General features: G+C 35.7%; 1 protein-coding gene across 5 annotated transcripts in view; it reads right to left on the reverse strand.

Moving 5' to 3' along the window:
- The window catches only part of ZNF451 (zinc finger protein 451), a 133,544-nt gene that overhangs the window by 86,868 nt on the left and 20,093 nt on the right, over positions 1-26,583 (reverse strand). For 3 of the 5 annotated variants that reach the window (XM_037842544.1, XM_037842543.1, XM_037842541.1), the window contains exons 4-7: positions 21,703-21,828; positions 19,895-20,006; positions 15,599-15,749; positions 14,223-14,349 (exon numbers count right to left, since the gene is read on the reverse strand). In XM_037842544.1, the coding sequence (XP_037698472.1) occupies positions 14,223-14,349; positions 15,599-15,749; positions 19,895-19,901 (285 nt within the window). In that variant the 5' untranslated portion in view covers positions 19,902-20,006; positions 21,703-21,828. Of the gene's footprint in view, positions 1-14,222; positions 14,350-15,598; positions 15,750-19,894; positions 20,007-20,937; positions 21,161-21,702; positions 21,829-26,583 lie in introns of those variants that run through there. The other 2 variants (XM_037842542.1, XR_005217811.1) reach the window with 2 other exon arrangements.

The following is a 26,583-nucleotide window of genomic DNA, read 5'->3' on the forward strand; positions in this document are numbered from 1 at the left end:
TTTACATTCATACACATGTAATATTATAAAAATGTATAAATATGATCACATCATATATATACTTTTTCTAATGTTTTGTTTTGTTTGTTCTACCCTGCAAGATGACATGTTTACAAATATATATTCTTTAATAAACTTCTCCATGCTTAACGACTTACAAAAATATATATTGACAAAACACACAAGGGGGATTATCGTTTTATCAAGTATCATCATTTTACAGACTTTTCTGCCTGACTCTTAGTTTTCTCATTCCACAATATCTAAAATACAAATCCCTAAAAATCAATTGGTATAGCTCTAATTCATTATTCTTAAGGGTTGCAAACTGCACCATGGTGTGAATCTACTGTCATTTAGTCAAGCATTCTTGAATATAAACATTTAACTATCAATGCTTTTCTCTCATAATTAGGAGTGACCCTTTGAGTTGAAGGACAGACATATTTGAATGAAAAAAGGTATTGTAAAACTCCTTTTCAAAAAGGCTCTACCAATTCATCTATCCCTTAGCACTAAGTGCAAGTGGCCAGTGGTGGCGATAGATATTGTGGGTCTTTTTCATTTTTGCCAATCCGACAGATAAATGCCGTTGATACTCATTCCTAATTTAATTTGCATTTCTTTATCTACTAGTGAGTTTGAGTAGTTTTTCATATATTTGTTGGCTATTTCAATATTCTCTTCTGTGAATTATTTCTTCATATCCTTTGCCTCATTTATTTCAATTGTTTTTGTTCTGGTCAATTTGTATCTGTTTGTTGTTACTGAAATCAACCTTCTGTCTCATCCTCCAAATTACAAATACTTTTCTAAATATATGTCTATTAATTATGTCTATACTCAACTTTTATATACCAAATAGGAATCTCTTTTCTAGCTTCTAGCTTTCAAAACTTTGTTGAGAACTTCATCTATCCTGAAATAGGAAATTGTAAAAAAATGTGTATATGTTATGTGCATGGTAAGTGTGTATGAATATATATAAACATAATTTTATTTATCAATGGATTGTTGGCATTTAGAATAACAGCTTTAAAAATTGTGGAGGGGATTGTGGAAAGATGGCAGAGTAGGAAGCTCTAGGAATCAGCCCCTCCAGCAAAACAACTACTGAACTGGCAGAAACTGTCTGAATCAACTATTTTGAAATTCTGGAGTCTAGTGTAACACTGCAGCACCCAAGGAAGAGCAGGAGGAAGAGACTGGTAAACCGTATAAATATCACTCCCTGTAGTGGCTACCATCCTACCATTCTCCAGCCTTCTGGCAGGAAGCAATGGAGACTGCAGCTTGGGCTCCTGGTGCAGCTTGCTGGTGACAGTGTAGGACATAAAGACCTGGTCCTCCAAACTCCAGAGTTGTGTTGTCTGATTCCTGATCACTGCTTCTGATCAGCTACTTTAGCCTATTTTTTTATCAGAAACCACAGAGGCCAGAAGGCAGTGGTAGAAAATAATTAAACTTCTGAAAGAAAACAATTGCTGACCAAGAATTTTATATCCAGCAAGATATTCTTTAAAAAACAAGGGAAAAATTAAGACATTCCCAATAAACAAAAGCTGTGGGAGTTCATAACTACAGGACTGGCTCTACAAGCAATGCTAAAGGGAATTCTTCAGACAGAAAGGAAAGCACACTAGACAGTGGCTCACAGCAGAATCAAGAAATAAAGACCTCTGGTAAAGGTAACCATATGGGTTATTGTTCTAGTTTGCTAATGCTGCCAGAATGCAAAACACCAGAGATGGATTGGCTTTCTCCCAGGATGTTCCTCTCTAGGCTGCAGTTCTTCAAAAACGTCACTCTTAGTTGCTCTCGGGGTGTTTGTCCTCTGTTAGCTTCTCCAGAGCAAGAGTCTGCTTTCAACAGCAGCCTCCAAACTGTCTCTCATCTGCAGCCCCTGTGCTTTCTTCAAAGTGTCCCTCTTGGCTGTAATTCCTCTTCAAAATGTCACTCACAGCTGCACTGAGTTCCTTCTGCTTGTCAGTTCATTTATATGGCTCCACTGATCAAGGCCCACCCTGAATGGGTGGGGCCACACCTCCATGGAAATTGTCTCATCATAGTTATCACCTACAGTTGGGTGGGGCACATTTCCATGCAAACAACCTATGTTGTTTCCAGCTTAACCCCCACTAGTATGTCTGCCCCACAAGATTGCATCAAAGAATATGGCTTTATCTGGGGGATACATGCAAACCAGCACAGTAATTATAAATAACGGTACTAAAGTACTGTATTTTTTGGTATTCACCTCCATTTCTTACAGGTGTTAAAATGCAAATACATAAAAAGTAATGATAAATCTATGATTTTGGACATACAATGAACAAAAATGCAATTTGTAACAAGTACAAAAAAGGTGTGTAGACAGAAGGGTATAGGAACAGTGTAAGTGTATACTATTGAAGTTAAGTTGGTATCAAATCAAATATGATTATTATAGATTTAGAATGTTAAATTTGAAGGCCATGATAAAACTGAAATTTTTGAAAAATACATTCAGAAAGAAATAAGGGACTCAAAATATTACCATACCAAAAATAAAATAAAATAAAATAAATATGAAAGGAAATATTGATGGAAGAACTGAGGGTCAGAAAAGGTACAAGACTTACAAAGACAAAATGGTAAAATGGCAGAAGAAATGCCTGCATTATCAGTAGTGGCTTTAAATGTAAATGTATTAAACTCTCCAGAAAACGCAGAGATTGGTAGATTGGATAAAAAAGCAAGACATGACCATATGCTGTTTATGAGAGACTGGCCTTAAATTCAAAACATAAGCAGGCTGAAGGTGAAAGGATGGAAACAAGTACACCACGCAAGTAATAACCAAAAGGGAGCTGGTGTAGCTATACTAGAATCAGATATAATAAACTTTAAGTAAAAAACTGTCACGACAGCCAAAGAACATCATTATGTACTGATAAAGGAGTCAATTCAACAAGATACAACAATTATAAATACATATGCACCTAACAGCCATGCCGAAAAATATATGAAGCAAATGTTGACAGACTTGAAGAGAGAAAAAGACGGTTCTACGTGTATAATATAGGAGGTGGCAGAGAGAGACTGTGGGGAATCTGACCTGAAGGACTGGACTCATACAACAGCCCCAGGGTATTCCAGTCACAGTCCCAGGAACAGCTGGGAATTCTGGGTCTTAAAGCCATCTTTCCTGCCTAACTGCACAGGGCATACAACCCCACACTCAGGGCTGGCAGTCCCAACTGCACAAGGAAAACTGGTACATTGACAGGACCTCCACAAGGTTTGGACCCTACTCACTGCATAGACTAAGTTGGGGAGAGCTGGCTTGAGGGTAATAGGTGGTTCAGGAGCATCATCTGCTGAAAGGTCAGGGAAGGTGCACTCCACCAAGCTGTAGCTCTGTCAACTTATAGATAATTGTTCAAAAAAGACTGCATATCCTAAAAGAACCCTATCAGGATAAGCAAATGCCAAAAGGCCAAAAACAGCAGAAAATTCTAAAGTATACGAAGAAACCAGAAGATATGGATAATTCAAATGCCCAAATCAAAAAACCAGAGGAGACATAGAATTTGGAGCAATTAATCAAAGAAGTAATCAGAAACAACAAGATCATGGCTTAGGACATAAAGGACATCAACAAGACCCCAGAAGAGCATAAAGAAGAATTTGCAAGAGTAAATAAAAAAATAGATGGGCTTATGGAAATAAAATAAACTGTTGATCAAATTTAAAAGATCCTGGAAACATATAGTAGCAGATTAGATGAACTCGAAGAACAAGTAAGTGAACTTGAAGAAAATGTTATGGAGAGTGAAAGTACAAAAGAACGAATGTAGAAAAAATCAGAAAATTTGAAATGGATCTCATGGATATGATGGACAACATGAAGTGCACAAATATAAGACTCATTGGTGTTCCAGAAGGGGAAGAGAAGGGTAAAGGTCTAGGAAGAGTATTCAAAGACAGTGGTGGAGAAAATTTACCAATCCTTCTAAATGACATAAATATGCAAATCATAGATGCCCAATGAACTCCAAACAGAATAAATTCAAATAAACTCACTCCGAGACATATTCTGATCAGATTGTCAAATGCTGAAGAGAAGGCTCAAGTTCTGAAGGCAGCAAGAAAGAAGCAATTCACCACATACAAGGGAAACAACACTAAGTAGTGACTACTCAGTAGCCACCATGGAGGCGAGAAGGCAGTGGTATGACATATTTAAAATTCTGAAAGAGAAAAATTGCCAACCAAGAATTTTTTATCCAGCAAAGCTCTCCTTCAAATTTGAGGGAGAGCTTAAAATCATCACAAACAAATGTTCAAAGAACTTGCTAACAAAAGACTTGCCCTACAAGAGATATTAAATGGAGCCCTACCGGCAGAGAAAAAAAGAAAAGAGAGAGAGGTATGGAGAAGGGCTCGGAACTAAAGAGCTTTAGTAAGGGTACAGTACAGAAAATAAAGACAGGGAAAAAATATATCTGACAAAAAAAACCCAAAGGATATGATGACTGATTCAAGAAATGCCTTCACAGTAATAACATTAAACATGAATGGATTAAGCTCCCCAATTAAGATACAGATCGGCAGAATGAAATAATAATAATAGGAGACTTCAATATACAACATTCATTAATGGATAAAATACTTACACAGAAAATTGATACAGAAATAGAAGACTTGAAAAATACTCTAAATCAACTGGACCTAACAGAAATAAACGAACACTTGACTGAACAATAGCAGAACATATTCTTCTTTAGTGCACATGGACCCATTCTCCAGGATACACTATATGTAAAGTAACAAAAAAAAGTCTCAATAAATTAAAAAATACTGAAATCATAAAATGTATCTTCTCTGACCACAATAGAATGAAATTAGAAATCAATAACAGAGGAGGAAATGGAAATGCAAAATTCATGAATATGTGGAAACCAATGGGTCAAAGAAGAAATCACAAGGAAAATTAGGAAATATCTTAAGGCAACCAAAAATGATAACATTACATACCAAAATTTATGGGATGGAGCTATTGTAGTGCTAAGAGGGAAATTTATAGCTTGAAATGCTTACACTGAAAAAAGAAGGAAGAGCTCAAATCAGAGACCTAACCTCAAAGCTGGAGGATCTAGAAATAGAAGTGTAAACTAAACCCAAATGAGAAGAAGGAAGGAAATAACAAAGATTAGACTAGATATAAAGGAAACAAAGGGAAAAAAAGAAAACCATAAGACTCAACAAAACTGAAAGTGGGTTCTTTGAAAAGATTAATAAAATTGACAAATCTTTAATTGACTAAGAAAAAAGAGAGGATACAAATAACTAAAATAAAAAATGAAAACAGTACCAACCAAACATAAATAAAAATATTTATAAAAGGATACTATGAATAATGGTACTCCAAAAATTAGATAAATTACAGGAAATGGACAAATTCTTAAAAGCACACAAACTACCTTCACTGACTCAAGAAGAAACTGAAGAGCTCAACAAACCAAAACTACTAAAGAGACAGAATAAGTAATCAAAAACCTCCCTTGGAAACCATGTATCTGACAAAAGACTGATATAAAGAAATCCTACAACTCAATGACAAAGTACAGACAGCCCAATTATAAAATGGGCAAAAGATACGAAAAGACAGTTCTCTGAAGAGGAAATACAAATGGCCAAGAAACACATGAAAAAATGTTCAGCTTCACTAGCTATTAGAGAGATGCAAATTAAGGCCACAATAAGATACCATCTCATACCAATTAGAATGGCTGCCTTTAAACAAACAGGAAACTACAAATGCTGGAGAGGATGTGGAGAAATTGGAACTTTTATTCTTTGTTGGTGGGACTGTATAATGGTTCAGCCACTCTGGAAGTCAATCTGGCACTTCCTTAGAAAACTAGATATAGAATTACCCTTCAATCCAGCGATTGCACTTCTCAGTATATACCCGGAAGATCTGAAAGCAGTGACATGAACAGGTATCTGCACACCAATGTTCACAGCTGTATTATTCACAATTGTCAAGAAATGGAAACAACCCAAATGTCCTTCAACAGATGAGTGGATAAATAAAATGTGGTATACACACACGATGGAATACTACATGGCTATAAGAAGAAACAATGTCGTGAAACATATGACAACATGGATGAACCTTGAAGATACAATGCTGAGCAAAATAAGCCAGGCACAAAAAGAGAAATATTATATGCTACCACTAACATGAACATTGAAAAACGTAAAACAAATGGTTTGTAATGTAGAATGCAGGGGAACTAGCGATAGAGAACAATTAAGGAAGCAGGAATGATAAACCAATAACAACAGATAAGCTATCGTGGGTAAATTTAACGTTCTGGGACTGCCCAGGAATGACTATGGTCTGTTAATTTCTGATGGGTATGGCAGGAACAAGTTCAGAGAAATGTTGCTATATTAGTTTATTTTCTTGGGGTAGAGTAGGAACATGTTGGAAGTAAACTAGTTATCTTAGGTTAGCTGTCTTTTTCTTACTCTCTTGTTATGGTTTGCTTGAAATGCTTTTTTTATTGTATGGTTTTTAAAGTTTTTTTTGTATATAGTTGATTTAAAAAAAAAAAGTTAATTAAAAAAAAAAAAACAATGAAAAAAATATGCAGAGCCCCCATGAGAAGCTGGTAGAGAATGCAGGGGTGTCAGGCTTCCCCACCTCGATGGCTGCTGATGCGCTCACAGACATAGGGGACTGGTAGTTTGATGGGCTGAGCCCTCTACCATGGGACTTGCCTTTGGGAAGACTGTTGCTGCAAAGGAGAAGCTAGGCCTCCCTATAATTGTGCCTAAGAGCCTCCTCCCAAATGCCTCTTTGTTGCTCAGATGTGGCCCTCTCTCTCTACCTAAGCCAACTTGAAAGGTGAAATCACTGCCCTCCCCTCTACGTGGGATCTGACACCCACGGGAGTGAACCTCCCTGGCAATGTGGAATATGACTCCCGGGGAGGAATCTAGATCCGGCATCGTGGGATGGAGAACATCTTCTTGACCAAAAGGGAGATGTGAAAGGAAATGAAATAAGCTTCAGTGGCAGAGAGATTCCAAAAGGAGCTAAGAGGTCACTCTGGTGGGCACTCTTATACACAATACAGACAACCCTTTTTAGGCTCTAATGAATTGGAATTGCTAGCAGTAAATACCTGCAACTATCAAACTACAACCCAGAACCCATGAATCTTGAAGACGATTGCATAAAAACGTAGCTTATGAGGGGTGACAATGTGATTGGGAAAGCCATATGGACCACACTCCCCTTTGTCTAGATTATGGATGGATGAGTAGAAAAATGGGGGAAGAAGAAAAAAAAAAGGTACCCAGTGTTCTTCTTTACTTTAATTGTTCTCTTTCACTTTAATTTTTGTTCTCATTATTGTGTGTGTGGTAATGAAAATGTCAAAAATTAATTTTGGTGATGAATGTCAAAAATTAATTTTGGTAATTTTGGTGATTAATTTTGAATGATGAATTTTGGGTTAAATTTGGTGATGAATATTACAACTATATAATGGTACTGTAAACAATGGAATGTACTCTTTGTTTTGTATGACTGCATGGTATGTGAATATATCTCAATAAAAATGAATTAAAAAAAAGAAACAAAAACCTCCAAACATTGCAAGAATTAATGCAATATCACTGAAACTCTTTAAAAAAATCCAAGAGGAGGAAACACTGCCTAACTCATATATGAGACCAGCATCACCCTCATAACAAAGCCGGATAAAGATACCATAAGAAAAGAAAATTACAGATCAATATCCCTTATGAATATAGATGCAAAAATCCTCAACAAAATACTAGTAAACCGAATGCAACAGCACATTAAAGAATTATGCACTATGATAAAGTGGCATTTATTGCTGGTATGTAAGACTAGTTCAATGTAAGAAAATCAATTAATGTAATACTCCACATTAACAGAACAAGGGAAAAAAGCTCATGATTAACTCACCTGATACAGAAAAGGTATCTGACAAACTCCAGTACCACTTCTTGGTAAAAACACTTAGAAAAAAAGGAATAGAAGGAAACTTCCTCAACATGATAAAGGGCATATGTGAAAAACCCACAGCTAAATCATACTCAATGGTGAAAGACTGAAAGCGTTCCCTCTTAAGTTCTGGAACAACAGAAGGATGTCCACTGTCACCACTGTTATTCAACACTCTACTAGAAGTTCTTGCCAAAGGAATTAGATAAGAGACAAAAACAAAGTCTCCAAATTAGAAGGAAAGAAGTGACATTTTCCCTAATTGCAGATTTCATGAACCTATATACAGAAAATTCTGAAAAACCCAAAATAAGGTACTAGAACGAATAAAAAATTTCAACAAAGTGGTGGGGTACAAGATCAACACAAAAAAATCAGTAGTGGTTCTATACACTGGTAATGAATAATGGGAAGACAAAATCAAGAAAATTTCATGTACAGTAACAATGAAAAGAATCAAATACCTAGTATTTAATTTAACCAAGGTTGTAAAGGACTGATAAACAAGAATATTATAAAACATTGCTAAAAGAAATCAAATCATATAAGACCTAAATAAATGGAAAGACATTCCATGTTCATGGATTGGAAAACTAACTATTTGTGAAATTGTACTTTGAAAGTTACGACTGTTATATATATATATGTTAAAGTTCACAATAAAATAAATAAAATAAAACCCTGTACCTTTACATTTGGGTTACCCCCTATGTTGGAAATCCCTAAGACCACCCCCAGGTTCAATGGTTCACTAAGAGGACTCACAGGACTCCATATATAATCATACTAACAACTATGACTATATCGAAGGTTAAAAATCAAAATCAGCAAAGGGAAAAGGCACATGGAGAAAACTCCAGAGGAAACCAAGTGCAAGCTTCAAAGGGTCATCTCCAAATAGAGCCACACAGGATATGTTTAATTCCTCCAAAAAGTTGTGACAATATATGTGAAATGTTATCTACCACGGACATTTATTAGAGAATCAGTGCCCAGTTTTTGCTGGGGGCTGGGGACATAAGCAGACACTGCCTAGCATATACCAAAATTCCCAACTCCTGGAAGGAAAGGTTTTCAACATGAAACACATTGTTTGCACACACAGTTCAAGCATAGTGAGCCACTCATCTTAAAGAATTATGGGAACACTCTCAAAATCCAAGTTGCCAGACACCAGCCAAGGGTCAACCTTGTAAGCAGGACTTTCTAAGGATAGCAGTCTCAAATCTCCCATGTGAACTCTCTTTTGCAAACTACCTATTCCCATATTTACTCTTCTGTTTAGGCTCTTCAGCCTTACCTAGAATCTCATCACTTTCTCCTTCCATACATACAAATCCCTCCAATCCTTGAAGGCCTCATTCTCTTCCATAATGCTTGGCAAAATACATCAGCCAGGAGGAGGGGCAAGATGGTGGCATAGAGAGGAGTGGAAATTAGTCAGTCCCCTGGAACAACTATAAACAACCAGGAACAACTAGTAAATAATTTGGAATAACTGCTGGGGGACAACCGTGACTGTCCACACATTGTACAGCAACCTAGATTGGGAGGAAGGCCTGAGATCGCAGCATAGATTCTGTAAGTAAAAGCTGCAGAACTGTGCTGAGAGCACCCTCCCCACACAGCAGGCTTTGCTGCAAAACCTCGCTGTAGTAGAAAATAGCAGCACTCACTGAGCAGGCGAACATAGCCCAGCTGAGCTCCAACTGGGGTTTAATTAACAAATGCGGACTACTGAATACAAGCTACAAATCCCCAACAAGTAGACAGAGGCTTTTAGTGATGACTGACCCTAAAATACCAAAAGACTCATCTGTCCTGGGAGGGGGAGCCCAGAAGACCGGGTGTTACTTCCGGATGACACGTGAAAATGGGGGGCGATGCACTGGCTCCAAAAGGGGGCTTTCTGTCCCTTTTTCTCTCTCTCAACCTGAGGGGCTCAGAAGAGAGAGCTGCAGCCATTTTCAGTTTGCAGTGCTCTGACCCAGACAGGGTGGAGATAACAGTCAGAGAGACTACTCAAATGCAGAGTAACACCCTCAGGGGTGTATTTTCCATAAGAATAAGGGAGGGGGCAGCTTTCCATTCAGAACCAGATCCCAGAGCCTCGGGAAAAACAGCCAAAACAAAAACTAAAGGGGCCATACTTCCTTACACCAGTCGGGAGCAACAGGTTGACAGGCGCCACCTGCAGGGCAGGGTTGGAAAAGCCCAGTGGCCAGAGACCTTATAGGAAAGTCTGTCAATCTCTAAGACACACCAGCAGAGAGACTTGAAACTGAATATAACCCCACTCTGAGATGTGAACCCATTCTGATCTGGGAAAATCTGACTGGGGTAACCAAGGAAACCAGATGCCTAGACAACAGAAAACTACAATCTACACTAGGAAAAACGAAGATATAGCCCAGTCAAAGGAACAAACTTACACCTCAATCAAAGTTGAGATATTGTTTCACTTTAACGAAATAATCTATTAAAGATTTTCAAAGAGATATGCTAAATCAAATCAAAAACCAAATCAACAAGTTCAGGGAAGATATAACAAAAGAGACAAACACTATCAAGAAAACACTGGGAGAACATAAGGTAGAAATCCAAAGTTTGAAAAAAAAAAATTTGGCAGAATCTATGGAAATGAAAGGCACAACACAAGAGATGAAAAACACAATGGAGACATACAACAGCAGCTCTCAAGAGGCAGAAAAAAACACTCAGGAACTGCAGAACAAGACACGTGGAATCCTACACATAAAAGGACAGGTAAAAGAATGGAAAAATATGAGCAACATCTCAGGGAATTAAATGACAACACGAAGCAAATGATATGTGTCATGGGTATCCCAGAAGGAAAATAGAAGGGAAAAGGAGCAGAAGAAATACTAGAGGAAATAATCAATGAAAATTTCCCATCTCTTACGAAAGACAGAAAATTATAGATCCAGGAGGCACAGCGAACCCCAAACAGAATAGATCTGAAGAGACCTCCTCCAAGACACTCAATAATCAGATTACCAAATGTCAAAGACAAAGAGAGAATCCTGAAAGCAGCAAGCGAAAAGCAATCCATCACATACAAAGGAAGCTTGATAAGACTATGTGTGTATTTCTCAGTAGAAACCATGGAGGCAAGAAGGAAGTGGGGTGATCTATTTGAGAAACCGAAAGGAATGCCAACCAAGAACCTTATATCCAGCAAAACTGTCCTTCAAGTATGAGGGAGAGTTTAAAATACTCTCTGACAAAAGACAGTGACAGAGTTTGTGAACAAGATACCTGCGCTACAGGAAATACTAAAGGGAGCACTACAGACAGATAGGAAAAGACAAGAGTGAGAGATTTGGAAAACAATTTTGGGTGATGGTAGCACAGCAATGTAAGTACACTGAACAAAGATGACTGTGAGTATGGTTGAAAGAGGAAGGTTAGGAGCATGGGGGACACCAGAAGGAAAGAGCAAAGATAAAGACTGGGACCCTATAACTCAGTGAAACCTAGAGTGCTCAACAATTGTGATAAAATGTACAAATACATTTTTACATGAGAAAGAACAAATGAATGTCAACCTTCCAAGATGTTAAAAATAGGTGGTATTGGGGAAAAAACAGAAACTTTGTATTATTCTTCCTTTAATGTAACAAAGGCAATATACCAAAGCTAAATGCCTACAAGAGGGGGATATAAGGGAGGGGTATGGCACTCTTGGCATTGGTGATGTTGTCTGACTCTATTGTTCTACCTTAGTTTAATTCTATCTTTCCTTTTGTTGCTTTTTAGCTGTCTTTTTTCTTTCTTTCTTTTTCTTTTGTCTCTCTACCTTCTTTGACTCTTCTTCCTTCCCTGTGGAAGAAATGGAGATGTCCTTATATAGATAGTGGTGATGGTGGTGAATACATAAATATGTCACTATACAGGGAACCACTGATTGTTTACTTAGGACGGAAAGTATGATGGGGTGAACAAAACCACCTTAAAAAAAAACAACAGGTTGATGAAGAAACCTTGAGGGCACTACCTTGAGTGAAATGAGTCAGACACATAAGGACAAATATTGCATGGTCTCACTGATACGAACTAATTATAATATATAAACACATAGCCATGAAATGTAAGTTACCAGGATATAGAATGAGGCTAAAGAATGGGGAGCGGGTGCTTATTATGAGCAGAGATTTTCAACTAGGTTGAACCTAAGGGTTTGGAAGTGGACAGAGGTGATGGTAGCACGTTATTGTGAAAATAACAGTGCTGAATGGTGTGTGAACGTGGTGGAAAGGGGAAGCTTAGAGTCACGTATGTCACCAGAAGGAAAGTTGAAGTTAAAAGATGGAAATGTATAAAACAGTAAATCTTCTGGTGGACAATGTCCATGATTAGAAATATTAGAAATCTCTTTCATGAACTAGAACAAATGTATGACACTATAACCAGAAGCGAATAAAAAAGGGGTATATAGGGGAAAAAATATACCTATTGCAAACTATGTACTACAGTTAACGGTATTTTAACATTCTTTTATCAACAGTAACAAATGTACTACACCAATACTATGAGGCAATACTGGAGGGGATGGTTAGGGGTAGGATAGGAATTGAGTTTTCTTTTTTGTCTTTATTTCTTTTCTGGAGCAATGAAAATGTTCTAAAAATTGGAAAAAAAAATTTGGTGATGGATGCACAGCTGTATGATGGTACCATTTGGAACTGATTGTGCACTTTGGATCTTTGTATAATTGTATAGTATATGAACAATCTCAATAAAATTAAATGAAAAAAAATACTTCAGCCAATACTTCTCTCCCTTTCCTAAATTCCTATTTCAGTCTATATTGTACTATTTAAGGCTTGTTCATTCTAGAGCATAAGCTCCCTGTGTGTACGAACTATAGTTGATTTCTCTCTTAACATACTATGGTGTCTAGGCAGTGCTGAACTAGATGCAAGCTCCCAAGAAGCTCTCAAGAGCTGACAACTGAGTATATAACAAAATCTGCTTCAAGGATGCACATCTGTTCTGGGAATGTTCTTGAGGGCTAGAATGGAGGTGAGTGAAAGGCTGCAGAACTCAATCAGCTATACTTGAGAGAGCAAACCTTAATTCACTGCTGTGAACCTATATACAATCTGAGCTATTCCCTACTTTACTTTCCAAGTACAGTTCTAGATCTAAGCAAATTCTGAAAAGGTGATATAAAAATTTTATATTTCAAAATCTAATATTCATTCAGCAAATAAACCAAATATGGATCTTCCCATAGGTTTTCAGCACCTAAGATATTTAATGTGGTATGTTAGTTAATAGAAAAATTAAACATCCAATAGGGAATTAGTTAAATGAATTATAATATATTCACACAATAGAATACTACTTATTGATTTAAAACATAGAAATAAATCCATTGATTCAACAAATATTTAAGCATTTATGCTTTCAATGCACTGCTTTTTTAAAAATCACAAAACAACTTAAGACAACTTAAGTAAAATATTTATCTATATATGGAAAATAGTGAAAATATATACATCAAAATGCTAACAGTGGTTATCTCTGAGTGAGATTAAGGGTGATTTCTTATTTTCTTTTGGTTTCTTAAAAATTTTCCATGATAAATATATATTTTTTTGCAATGCTAATAAGTTAATAAAGATATTTAATATCAAAGATGGTTTAAAAAAAAATCACACAGCCCTGCAGTACATGGATTTCAAACACTATGAATTATTTCATATCCTTAGAGATTTAACACGATGAGAATTATATTAACACAGTCTTTTAATACTAGTTCTATTTCTTAATACTAGCATTAATAAAGGAATTGTTATTTACTACATGGTTTCAACATTTCAAGAGGTGTGAAAGGCCCTGGATTAAAAAGTAAGATTGCAGTTTTTGCAGGTGACTAAGTCACAGTATTCTTGAAAAAGGTAATTTAGCTTCATAGAACAACTCCATAAAAAGAAGGGTTTTGATGAAAATCTCTAGTGCTGCTAGGTTTTAGCTTTCAAGTTTACCAGCCCCAAACAATTTAATGCTCCAAATCATTTTACTTTAAATTGACAATCATAATTTTGTTCCTTATGTGCATCATTGGTGATTGAAAGCTTAACAGCCACAAGAAAAAACCTGCACTCAACTCCAGGTCCTCTAAAAAAGGAATACCTATTCTTAACTTGGGATATGCTCTTACCTTAGCAAAAAGGTGATCCCTATATTGTTGCTGAGTAACAAATTTTTTATGACACAATACACAAGCAAAGGAACTGATGACAGGTCCGTGTAGTGTGATAGCTGGATCGCATGGAGAGTGATCAAACCTACTCGGCGAAAGAGAGGTAACATTAGAAAAGCCCACATTCTAGGGACAGTACTATGTATCTTCATTAGCTAAACAAATGCACACATTAGAATTTTACACTTTTCTACTGAAATATTAAATAATCTTAATAATAAAGAATAATCTAGTGGCTCCCATATGCCAACCAACCTTCTTAGACAGTGACTGTTGGCTCAAGATTTTGTAATATTACTCAAGATCCAATAAAATGGGTTTAAGTATGTTTTGCAAAATTGATAAACTTCCTAATATGAGTCATCTTTTCCTTGACTTGGTTACCATAATAACAAACAAATTTAATGAGCCATTGTAATAATAATCCCATGTCAAGATTTCTGGTATACCTCTGTTTCCTATACATTTCTTTTGATCCTTTTAATGTTTATTTTAATCAATTAACAAATTTATGTAATTTTAAACTGCTTTAAAGACTTTATGTAATTAAAATACAGTATGTTACCAATTTTTTACAGAATGCTGCAGTTCCCTCTAGAGGCCTCTCTCAGTAAGGTAAGGCATCTGAAGGTAAGTGGGGTGAAGCATCTGGAAAAGGCATGGCTTACACCCAAACTTTTCAATTTCCCATCTTTCAACTACTATAATTAAATTGGGGAGACTGTGCGAACTGATTTTTATTTCCTCTAAGACCACCTTCCCTTGAAATCTACATTCTCAAGCCCTACTATTCAAAGTTCACTAAATGATACAGTGGATTTGATAAACAGAATATTCTTCATTGTTAATTTTTATTAATACTTTTGTTAATTTTTTATTGTTTATTTTTATGGTTATTGTTCTGCTGTTAGCATTTATTTTGTTATGCCATATTACCTTTCTTAAGGCTAAACCAAATATCTTTAAGTGGTTAATGTCTGCTGAAATTTACATTTATGAGTTGGATTTCTCTAAAACTGATTCCACTGCATATCAATATAAAAAGTCTCCAGAATCTTATCAAGATATTTTTAGGGAGGAATAGATACTTAGAGGCTACACATCCATTAAGAAAAAAGAATATCACTAGAAAAACCTGACTTTATCACACCTTCCAGGAAACCTAAGAAATGTAAATTAAAAATGATTATATCATAATAGACAAAATGATTTGAATTTGGAATATAAAGCTATTATAATCACAATGGCAGAGGTGAATCAGGCTTTTCATTTTACAAAATCACTTCGTAACACATTTGATCCTCATCATCCATTATTTTGAAAATCATACTTGCCTTTTCAAATGTCCTAAGAGAAGGTGACCATTGTCAAATTCCTTGTTACAGTGCATTATGGGACATAAAATTGGTTTTCCAGACACCCGCATTTGGCCTCCTCTTCGGAATGAGCTTTTTGTTCCAGAATTAATCGTGCCTGTTTTGAGCCCTGTATCAGAATATAAATTTGTAAGCTCTTATTCCAGATTCATGACTTTTAGACTGGAAATCAAAATTATGACAAAACAATGAAAATTATGCAACAATAACTGGATGGTCCTAATTGCAACTGTTTACAACTCCTCTTGTATAAGATAAAATAACCCCTAAATAGATAAAGGGATTTGGGATAAAGAAAGCTAAGCTCTTATTCCAGATTCATGACTTTTAGACTGGAAATCAAAATTATGACAGAACAATGAAAATTATGCAGCATCAACTGGATGGTCCTAATTGCAACTGTTTACAACTCCTCTTGTATAAGATAAAATAACCCCTAAATAGATAAAGGGATTTGGGATAAAGAAAGCCATTAATGTCGCCAAATAGCATTCTCTTGGGGGAAAAATATCTGTTTCCTTAAATGTGAAAGACCAAATGCATTAGCAATCAGTTGCTTTACAGAAAGAAGCCCCTACTCCCTTCATTTATATGAACGAGTTGGCATGACCTTTTCTTCTAATTCTTATTTTCTCTTTTAACCATCTTAAGCACATCACAAGGTTTAGCTATAATATGAAGGATCTGGGTTCTACTACAATCTTGTTAAACAATGTTACCAGGGTACAGGGGGAGGGTGAGGGCAGGAAGACAAAAGAAGAGTGATACTTTGAGGAATCCAGCCACTGATCAGTCACCTCCAACCAGGACACCAAGTAACAGTAATTATCAGTAGTTTATAGAATACAAAGTAATACAAAGTTATCAGTAATTTACAGAATACAAAGCAGAGATTTACATGTTGTTGTTATCTCTCCCCTTAGTATTTATCCAATTTTGTCCCTTCTCTTTTTCCTTTTCAAAGCCTTGGAAAACAGTTTGCCCCCCTTATCTTCTCCTAATTAATCTCCTTTTTCTTCATCCCTGTCTTTCTTCACAACCTTGTTCAAACAGTCACACCATTCTTGTAGACTAATCCCCCTGGACAAATTTTGTTCCAGGGAAACTCCTAACACATGAAATACGATAGAAAATTTTAGAGAGTTATACCGTAGAAACAAACAACTGTAAAACTGCCAAGAGGATTCTAACATACAGATAGTTTTATTACTAAATCTCTTTCTTTTTACTCTTGTGGACTGTTATACTCAAATGCCCTGAATATTTCAAATAACAGAAAACTAGGTATTTATCTTTATGGACAGTTTCTACATCCTTAAGCATTTAAGTAGAATAGAATAGTATTCCCTTAACATTATTTAGTTTTAAATCTAGGTAATGTATGCTAGGTTTCGACTGCTATTCTGCTTTTTTAAGTCCTTAATGGGGAAGAAGAGGGGATGCCTCTATTGAACTGCAAAACTGCTTATAAATAAATGTGTCTGACAACAAAGAATGAATAACAGAGCACTAATTATATTTTAATCCTAACAAAGTATTAAATGACAATACACCTTTTATCTTAAAATTTTTTAATGCAGTCAGAATTATGGCAGGTTTTATTTATTGTCCACCCACATTCCAGATATCTCCTATTAGGACAAGTGTTTAGCCACAAATAGAGCCCCTGGATAAAAATAAAGTTGGAGAAAACAGTCTTTTGAAAGAAAATAAGCTTTCCCCATGGAAAGACAAAACAGAGAGATTTAAACAACTTTTTTCCATAAATAGTATGGAAAGCATTGTCTTTAAATTACTAAATTCCACGTTATACAAACTGGCCCAACTTAAAGTTCCCTAAAGAATAGAACATTTAAGTTAGAATAATTATAAATAAAGTACTTAAAGTATTTTTAATCAAAGAACTGAATTATACTAGCTCAGTATTTTGGAACATATTAATTGAGTCCTTTAATAGTACTAAAAAATAGCACTTTTTATAATTAAAGAGAACAATGATTCATCTCTATTTCCCCCTCCTCAAAAATCTCAGCACTCTCTAAAACCTATCTATGGAATACCACCACACCAAATATAGCCCAGTGAACTGAGAGTAGCTGTTACAGCAAAAGACCCCAAACTTCATTTTCACAGTGTTTGCGGGGAACAAGTTTGCAGGGACTAAGACTGGTCCCTGTCTCCAGGTATACAGTCTGGTAGAAGAGACAGTCGTGGAAATTTATCAATCCAACACAACAGAGTATATACTGTATTGGAGAAATGAAAAAAGTACTATAGACTCAAAGAAGGCTGAGCAACCAAACTTATGCATAATAAATAAATCTAGAAGCTTATCATATACTGGAAATAATACACAAAGGCCACATTAACTCAACAACCTCTAGTATTGAGTATCATCTGTGGTGCCAAGTGTTAACCCACAGGCAATAAGAAAGAATTTTAAGAAAATTTAATTTTATTAAAATAAGAAAGGAAATTTATTAAAAAAAAAAAAAAAAAGTATGGGAGAGAAGGGATTTGTCAGGCACAAGCAGATTGGGAATGAGGAGGAAATACATTTTGAGGGAGTGGCCAAGTGCCAAAAAACTATTGCATTAGGTAGTTTGCATTGAAATGAACTGTTAAATACTAATAGATATAAATGATTAGAATTCTTTATAAGTGGTAGTTTTATTTTGTTAAAGAAAACACCTCTGAAAACTAACTTTAGAACTACTAGATCTAGGTTCAATGAAATTGAGCACTGCATGCAGAGATATTTTTGACATTTTCACAATTAAATCTTCTGCTGGATCAGTAAATCTAAATCCATAGATAAGGTTTCCGTAGATATTCCAAGACTTTAAGGGCTCAGTGGAAGTGGGTCTTCCACTTGACTGGCTTGTGACTCTTCTATACCAGCTCTTAAAAATTCCACTAAATGATGTGGTGATGGATAAATGTTCCACAGTGACCCTTCCAGTAACCTCAAGTCTGCAAAGAGTTAGTAATGAAGAAGCTACCCAACTTGTTAGTTGAGCCTCCTATGTGAACACTTCTTTACAAAGTAAATCAACCCTTATTTTTCTCAATTTCGTATCTGTGAATTTGCCTACTCATTAAAATAGATTTGTTACCCCAAAATCAATACTTGTGGCACTTTTGCAGTCATTTGCGAACAGGAGCAGAACAGTGTAAAATCTGAGTCACCTACTGTGCACATTCCCAGCAGAGGTCAAACAAAGTGACACTCTGCCTTCCTTCAGTACTCGTACAGTAAACAAGTGCCCTTTTCGTGGTATATGTAGTGCCAAATGTTTTGCATTTTTGTGTTTGTTGGTGGTTTCACTCTTTAAAATGGTCTCCAAGCACTGAGCTAAAGTGCTGTCTAGCACAAGAAGGTTGTGATATACCTTACGGAGAAAATACATGTGTTAGATAAGCTTCATTCAGACATGAGTTACAGTGCAGCTGGTTATGAGTTCAATGTTAATGGATCAACAATATATATTAAATGAGGGGTCTTTAAGCAGAAACACACATAAAACAAAGTTATACGTTAATAAGCTGATGAAAATATGACTAGAGGTTCACAGGAACCTAACCCTGTATTTTCTCTAGGAGCAATGTTCAATATTCACTAATTCAGTGTTCAGGGCAACTTTACAGAACATAATTACTGTGAATAACAAGAATCGACTATATTTACATGGGCTGTACTTAAGAATAAATTGGTAAACACTAATCCTTTAGATCTCAGCTTAAATTCCATTTCCTTAGAGAAGCTTTTTCCTGACCTCAAATAGCCTGTTATACACTCCACCACAGGCCTATATATTACTTCATTTTAATTGCATTTATCACAGCTTTATCTTACATTTATTTGTGCAATTAATATCTGTCACCCCCACTACCACCATATTGTAACCTCCCTTAGGATAGAGACTATGTCAACCTTGCACATCACTGTATATGCAGCACTAGCAAAGAAACTGGTATGCAGTAAGCATGCAATAACTACCAAATACATGAATGAATAAAGGAGCATCATCTAACAATCTCAGAGATGACCCCTATAGTGCTTATATATCTTATACACAAAATCTACTTTTGTCAAATTAGGAAGGCAACTGGTAACATTATGAAGTATCACTGGAACTAAATTTCAGTGCCTTATATGCTTATTAGTAACTGAATAAAACAGACATATTCCTGCCTTGAGGCTTTATGGAAGCTCAATAACTTGAGTGCCCCACTTTAATCTCCAAAGGATACCTGGCATTTTTAGCCACTGGTCCACACAGAGTCTTGCTGCTTCTGTGTCAGAATGTCCTTGAATAAATTCCAATTCTTGTAACCCATGAGCATGCTGAAAATCGACTTTTTCCTAAAGACATTAAAAAAAAAAATCACGTAACCTATGATGATTACTTACCTGATTTCCTTGTAAGAAGATTTGGTACAGAAAGATTTTGACAATCAGATTACCATTTATCACCAGTATTCCACATCTAAAAACTATCCCAAAATAATAAGTCAAAATAAATGTTCATGCTATAAGATGCTGAGCCCAATGTTATGTATATTTGCAAAGCTTGCTACAACCTATACATATATTCATAGGCTATTTTAAGTAAGTACAGTTTGAGTAAACTATGATACATGCATTTGATAGAAGTCATTAGTAATGCTAACAAAATTTTTTTTTGAAAAAAAAAAAAGTTTTCTCGCATTTCTTAATGATATAATTTAACTCTTTGGCCATGCAGAGTAGGTGCTCAAAAATCATTTCCTGGCTGAAATTATCTCTAAACTAGCCACCCTTTCCCTCCATAACAAGATTCTGAGCTACATCACAAAAGCTTTATTATCTAGGTAGCTATTACCACTTTGCCTGGGAAAAGAAGTCAGTATCACTTGGGAAATCTGGGGAAAAGAAAGATACCTTGCAAACAACCACTCTCTTAGAGACACCTTCTCTATGATCCATAAACATAACACATTTAACACAGTTTTGGGAAAGAATCTTCCCTAAAATTGAATAGTGTTTCTGCCACAACAGAAACAATCCCCTCCCTTTTTACATCTCTATATAATAAACAATTTAAACACATACTTAGAATATCATGCTCTAATTTAATTGGGATTACATAATAAAGTCCCCAATTAACCTACTTCCAAACTGAAAGAAGATTAGTTTATTCTACAACAAATTAGAAGATATTAAAAGAGAGGCTACAGAAATGTAAAAATTCCCTTATAACTACCAAGGAATCAAAAAACATGGGATATTAAAATTATAAAACTGTAGTGCTTACCCTGAGATGGGAGGTCATCTCCAACTCTATCCCTTCATAGATTGAAGCCCAAAGCCTACAAAAGTGACTGGATGAAGTCCAAATAGCTGCTGGCAGAGCCATGATTTGAATTTCCATTTTTAAATTCCTAGAATGGAGCTTTTTTTTTTTCCCAACCTTCAGCATTCAACTTTTAATAGATGTGTCAGTATTGAAGGCATTTTAAAAATACTTTAATTTGGGTCCTTCTAAAGCAAGTCAAGGAAAAGATTTGTTTCATGTAAGATTCTAAATAAAAATTAACCTTCATTTTCCACACAGCAGATGTTCTGCAATCCCTGCCTACAATTTGTTCCTTTTAGTAATAGATTTAATGTGGAGGGACAGGTTGCAGTTTGAGAAAGTAGTCTGGCTCTATTTGGTATAAAATAATCTTTCAAGAGTTTAAATCTACAACTCTCATGATAAACTGATTTTTGTAACCAGAAGCCCATAATTGTTCATCTGCTTTGAGAAATTCCATTATTTTTAACTCCCAGAAATAAAATCCACTTGATGAATGCTATTTTTGGTTTTTTTTTTCCTATGTACATATACATCAGAATCCCACAAAATAAAAACAGATGTAAAAGGCTATCACAAATTACTACTAAATTGATGAGCTATCTAGGATACATGCTGAACTTGGATTCAATTACACATTTTTTGATTAAAGGTTTCTCTTTACAATTATATAACGAAACAAGTTTATAATTCAGTAAAACACTAATTAAAATAGCCACATACCCTGAATGCTCTATTCTTCTCTTCTTTCTGCTGTTTCTCCACTTCAACATGGCGGGCTAGACGAGCCAGAGTTAAAGCAACTCTATCCTTCTGATGGTCAATATAGTCTTTGCGTTTAACATTCTCCTATAATTGCAAGAACAATTTTCATTTCTTTGAACTACCAAAATTAGCTTTGGGGTAACATATATCCATTTACCAAACAGCTACTGCACTGGATATACTAGCTGCTAAAACATTTATCATCTATATTCACTCTATAATCATGTGGATACTGAAAAGTTTGGGTTGCTTTGCTCTAAGTCAAGGAGGTAACGTCATCAAGTTCTAAGTCCACACTCCAAAATGTCTAACAGTACAAACATCTTTGGCTTTGGGTTTCAGCAATGCCTGGATGGGGGTATGACAAAGAAATTACTGATTAAAAAGAAAAAAATCTCATCGGCCTCTACTAGAAAAATATTTCTTAGGCAAATCAGTCATATATGTACAAACCAAATTTTCTCTAAAGTGGGATACAGTTGCATCAGCTAAGCCAAATGGGTGGTGTGATGTTGCCATGAAGTAGAAGTTACATAGGAGTGAGCATATATATATATGAAGGCAAAACTGGTATTTTTGGTATGAGGTTATAGCTCTGCAGTAAGACATGCTCACAGGACCGCTTTGGGTAGAAGTAGTTCTAGCTCACTTTCTGATCACTTGGCCAGCCTTCACCCCTGCACCACTGCTTGTCCTTTTACAAACCATAGGATAATGCAGATTATTAGAAATGGCAGCCATAAAAATCTATTTATCTGAACTTTGATCCTTTATTAAAAGTAAATTTATCTCTTTTTCTGCCTTAAAAGCAAATTAAATTAACTTCTTGGAAAAATGAAAAGGTGGTATCTCTTTATTTAAAAAGACAGACACTACCTTAAGAAGGAAATTTAGAATACATTTTAAACTTTTTTTAAAATTTAAGACAGTAAGAGCTGAGCAAGACAAAAGATCATGTTAGCATTCCTCACAAAGAGAGAACATTTTTCAGGTTTTAAGGTCTAGTTAAAGTCAGTGCTTGGAAAGCCAGTAAACAAAGATCATACTAATTCATGGAGAGGTGTACAAGACATAAATTAGGGTTTACCAACAACAACAAAAAAAATCGCAATTCTCCTTTATGAGGCTGAAAGGAGGGCAATATTCCTATACAGAAATGATACTTCAGATATAGCTGGAGATTATAAGCAGCAGAAAACTACAACGGCAAGATGCTATTTCAAGTTGCTACAGTTGCACCAAACAATAAAGTATTTCCTACTCAAACACTGAATCAACTCCGCAGCCAGGTGAGTATCAAGGAAAGAAATGGGATTCTTTTTTTTTTTTTTTTTTTTTAATTCTGGAGACAGGAAGAAGACCACGTTTTTGATAAATTAAAGTAATCCTAATCCAGGAAGGGCTACCATTGAATTCATGGTTTCACTATCATTTTAATTTTTCCTAGGCCAGAATAAAATAGCATTCTTAATTCCTTCCACCAATGCATTAATGACCAATAGCTAATTGTAATTTAACCTGAAACCATAAAATCAAATTCCAGACTGCTCTTTTCAGGCTGGATTTGCCATCTCCCCCAAAACCTACAGCTTGAATTAGCATTTAGGTTGTTGGAGCTTTTCTAAGAAAGGTCAGGCTTCTAGATATGTAACTTCTTGAGCTAGAATTGGAATTGGCTCTGAATCCATAGTAAGATTAATGGGCTTTCAGGATCATCCCCCTTGAACACTTACAATGGTCACCCTAGACTAACCTACGTAAGATAAATAGTAATATCAGTGAGTCCTGAGGGCTCTTCTCCCTTGATGTCAAATATTCAGAAAAAAAAATTTATCCTCTCAGTTACTTTTTTGGGAGAAGTGTGAGAAAACCTTAGGAAATATATTGGTGGGAGGAGAGTCATTTGCCTATATTTTAGATCACTTTCTGCATCTGTTTTTCTTGTATACCGATTCTTCTCCCACTCAAGTAGCTGTGTAAGGTCTTAACAGAATTAAAGTGGAAGTTGTAAAGCCAGAAAGGTTAAAAGGCAGATTCTGGTTCAGTCACTATGAAATTCTTATATTCTCAAATACTTGTATAGTCTTACATTTTTTTTTATTTAAAACTTGAAGTAAAAACATGTACAAAGCAAATCTGGGCTGTGTCCTAGAAATGGCAGTTAAATGAGAGATTAAGGATACTGGTTAAAACTGAGTACACATATCCATGAATGTTAAGCAAAAATAAAACAAAAAAGGCCCCATGAATATGTTATCTTAAATATTAAATACAAGCAAATCCTTGCTTTGCTCTTTGCACATCTGCTCATCCTAAAGTTAAAGTTGTAAGTCACTTCTTATTGAAATAAATACCTAAATCAGTATTTTTAAAAGTATTTGCCAAGATCAACTCAAAGGAAATGCAGAATTAAAGTAGTAATTCTGTTTTTTGCAAACCAATTTCTAGAAACACAAAACTGAAAAGCAGGGCTCACAGAATTACTTGTTTTTCATGACAGCTTGTGGCACTGTATCAGATAATGGCTTTATGATGATGAACAAATGACTTGTATTTTAAAATTATGTTTAGTAATCTCTAAAAAGCACTTTAGTTCTTGAGTGATTAACATGAAACTATTGAAATATGTATTTTGTACAAAAATTTTTAAATAAAAATATGCCTACAGTCACTAAACCTGTGAAACGGAACAATTCTTCCCCATACATTACCCAAGCTGTTGTGTATGATATAAGCTAAGAGAAAGCATTCTGTAAAAAGTTAATTACCCAGAGAAGTGACATCAAACAACCCAATTCCTATATGACTCACCTAAGGCACTTTACGGCTACTGGAAAATTAATAATAAGGGAAGATGAAATTTGCAAGGGGGTTAGGTAGGGTGTTGGACAGAGAGGGGATAGAAAGAACAATATGAGGTTAACTTGTTACATATCCCTGGATGTCAGCTGGCACTAATTAGCCAGAGGGGCACCAATTAGAGAATGACAGTTTCCTCCATCATCTCTATCCTCTATGTAAAGGATCTCAAGTTCAAAGAAAGCTCAAATGAGCAATCAACTGTAAAAGTTGGATGAATTATATGTGTTGAATTGTCACATTATCCATCTGACTAGTGCACTTGGCTTGAAAAGAATTCCTGAAACAACAGTATTACTTTATACAAACCCAATGTCAAAGTCTGCTTATTGCACATCCTAAAGCTTTGGTCTGTAGTTTGGTCTGAAGTCTGCACCTCCAGAAGTTCTGTATACTTGAAGTCTTTCTAACCAACTTATAAAATAACTCAAACCATATCCCAAATAATATTTTGAAAAGCAACACGTTTTCTCAAGAATTTTATATTCAAATGCAGCTAAAGCAGAAGAGATAAACACAGCAAAGCAGTACAAAATTTATTTACAATCTCCAGCAGCACAGCTTTGGAACCAGGAAACCCTCTTTCTGTACAAAACAATCTCCTTCCCACCCTCAACTGCTTATTGTTTACAAATGCCAAGTACACAGAACATCTACTCTAACTAACAAATTTTAAAACATACATACAGACAGACCTCATTCTGTAAAGTAGTTAAAAAGGCTAGTATCATCAAACCTCTTAAATTAAGATTCTTTCTGTGTTGTCTTTTGGGTAATTTGTCAATACCTATTTTTCATAAAAATCCCCTCCTAGGAAGAATGACTTTGATCCTCAGTATGGGACCCAAAAGAAGAATGAGAAATCTTAAGCGACTTTTGAACTTGATAGAATTTTTCAATATTTCTGAATATGAAGTTGTGACAAACCAAAAGGGGAATTATAATTTTTTAACCCTGAGTGCCACTGCTCTGCCTCTGGCACAGAAAGAAAAAGAATGAACCATAGAGAGAAGAGAAAAAAATGCAAGTGGCAACAGCAAGAAAAGAAACTCAAACCAGAGAAAATACAAACTGGAAGTCAACAAAATTTATTTCACATGCCGCTGGAGATACCACTGGAAAAAGGCTCACAGTTCCTTCTTCACTACATCTCCATAGTCCAATGAAGCAACATTTTTAGAAATACCTTCATTTTCCCCAAGTTCACCCTTTAAATTAACACACAGAGAAATTACTCACATTTAACTACACTGAGTACATTCTGCCATGAGCTGTTCCTGAAGTATGCAACTATATACCCATAACAGGATGCCACATTTTACTTCAACAACACAACCCAGCTCTACCTCTACCTCAGTCATATCATTGCTTGAACTGCCCCTTGGGCTTGAGGTGCATCTTGAGAGCCTTCCTTGGGTTTAGTTCAGGGAATAGGAATAAATTGTTCTAGATGTCCACTGTGGGCTATGGTACAAATCAATCTTTAGACAGACTAATTCCATAACCTTGTAAGTAATGGTTACACAAACAGTACACTTTGAATATGCAGGAACCAGTACACTTTCACAGGTAATTTACGCCTTTTTTAGCTTCATCTCCTCTAACTCTGTTCCCATAACAGCAGTTCCTTACAGTTCTGGAACCAGTCACACCTCATGATGTTCCCTATGCCTTTGGACATACTCATTCCTCTACCTGAATGCCTGGTTCCTGTTTCTCAACCAGATCAACTAACTCTTCCTTAATCATCCTCCAAAACTCAATTCAAGCACTTGTAGTGAGAATAAAACTTCCCTGACCCTTTTGGGTGGCCCTTTTTGTTCTAACCACAACACAGGCATTCCTCTAAACAGAAAATAATTGACATATTGCCATTTATTTCTTCTCCTAAGGGAATATACTTTATCTTATTAACCCCTCACCCCCACCCCAGTATCCTAGACTTTCTAAGTGCCTGACTGTAGATACAGGTATTGAAAA

The sequence above is a fragment of the Choloepus didactylus genome, chromosome 7, assembly GCF_015220235.1.
Source record: "Choloepus didactylus isolate mChoDid1 chromosome 7, mChoDid1.pri, whole genome shotgun sequence".
Lineage (NCBI taxonomy): Eukaryota > Metazoa > Chordata > Mammalia > Pilosa > Megalonychidae > Choloepus > Choloepus didactylus.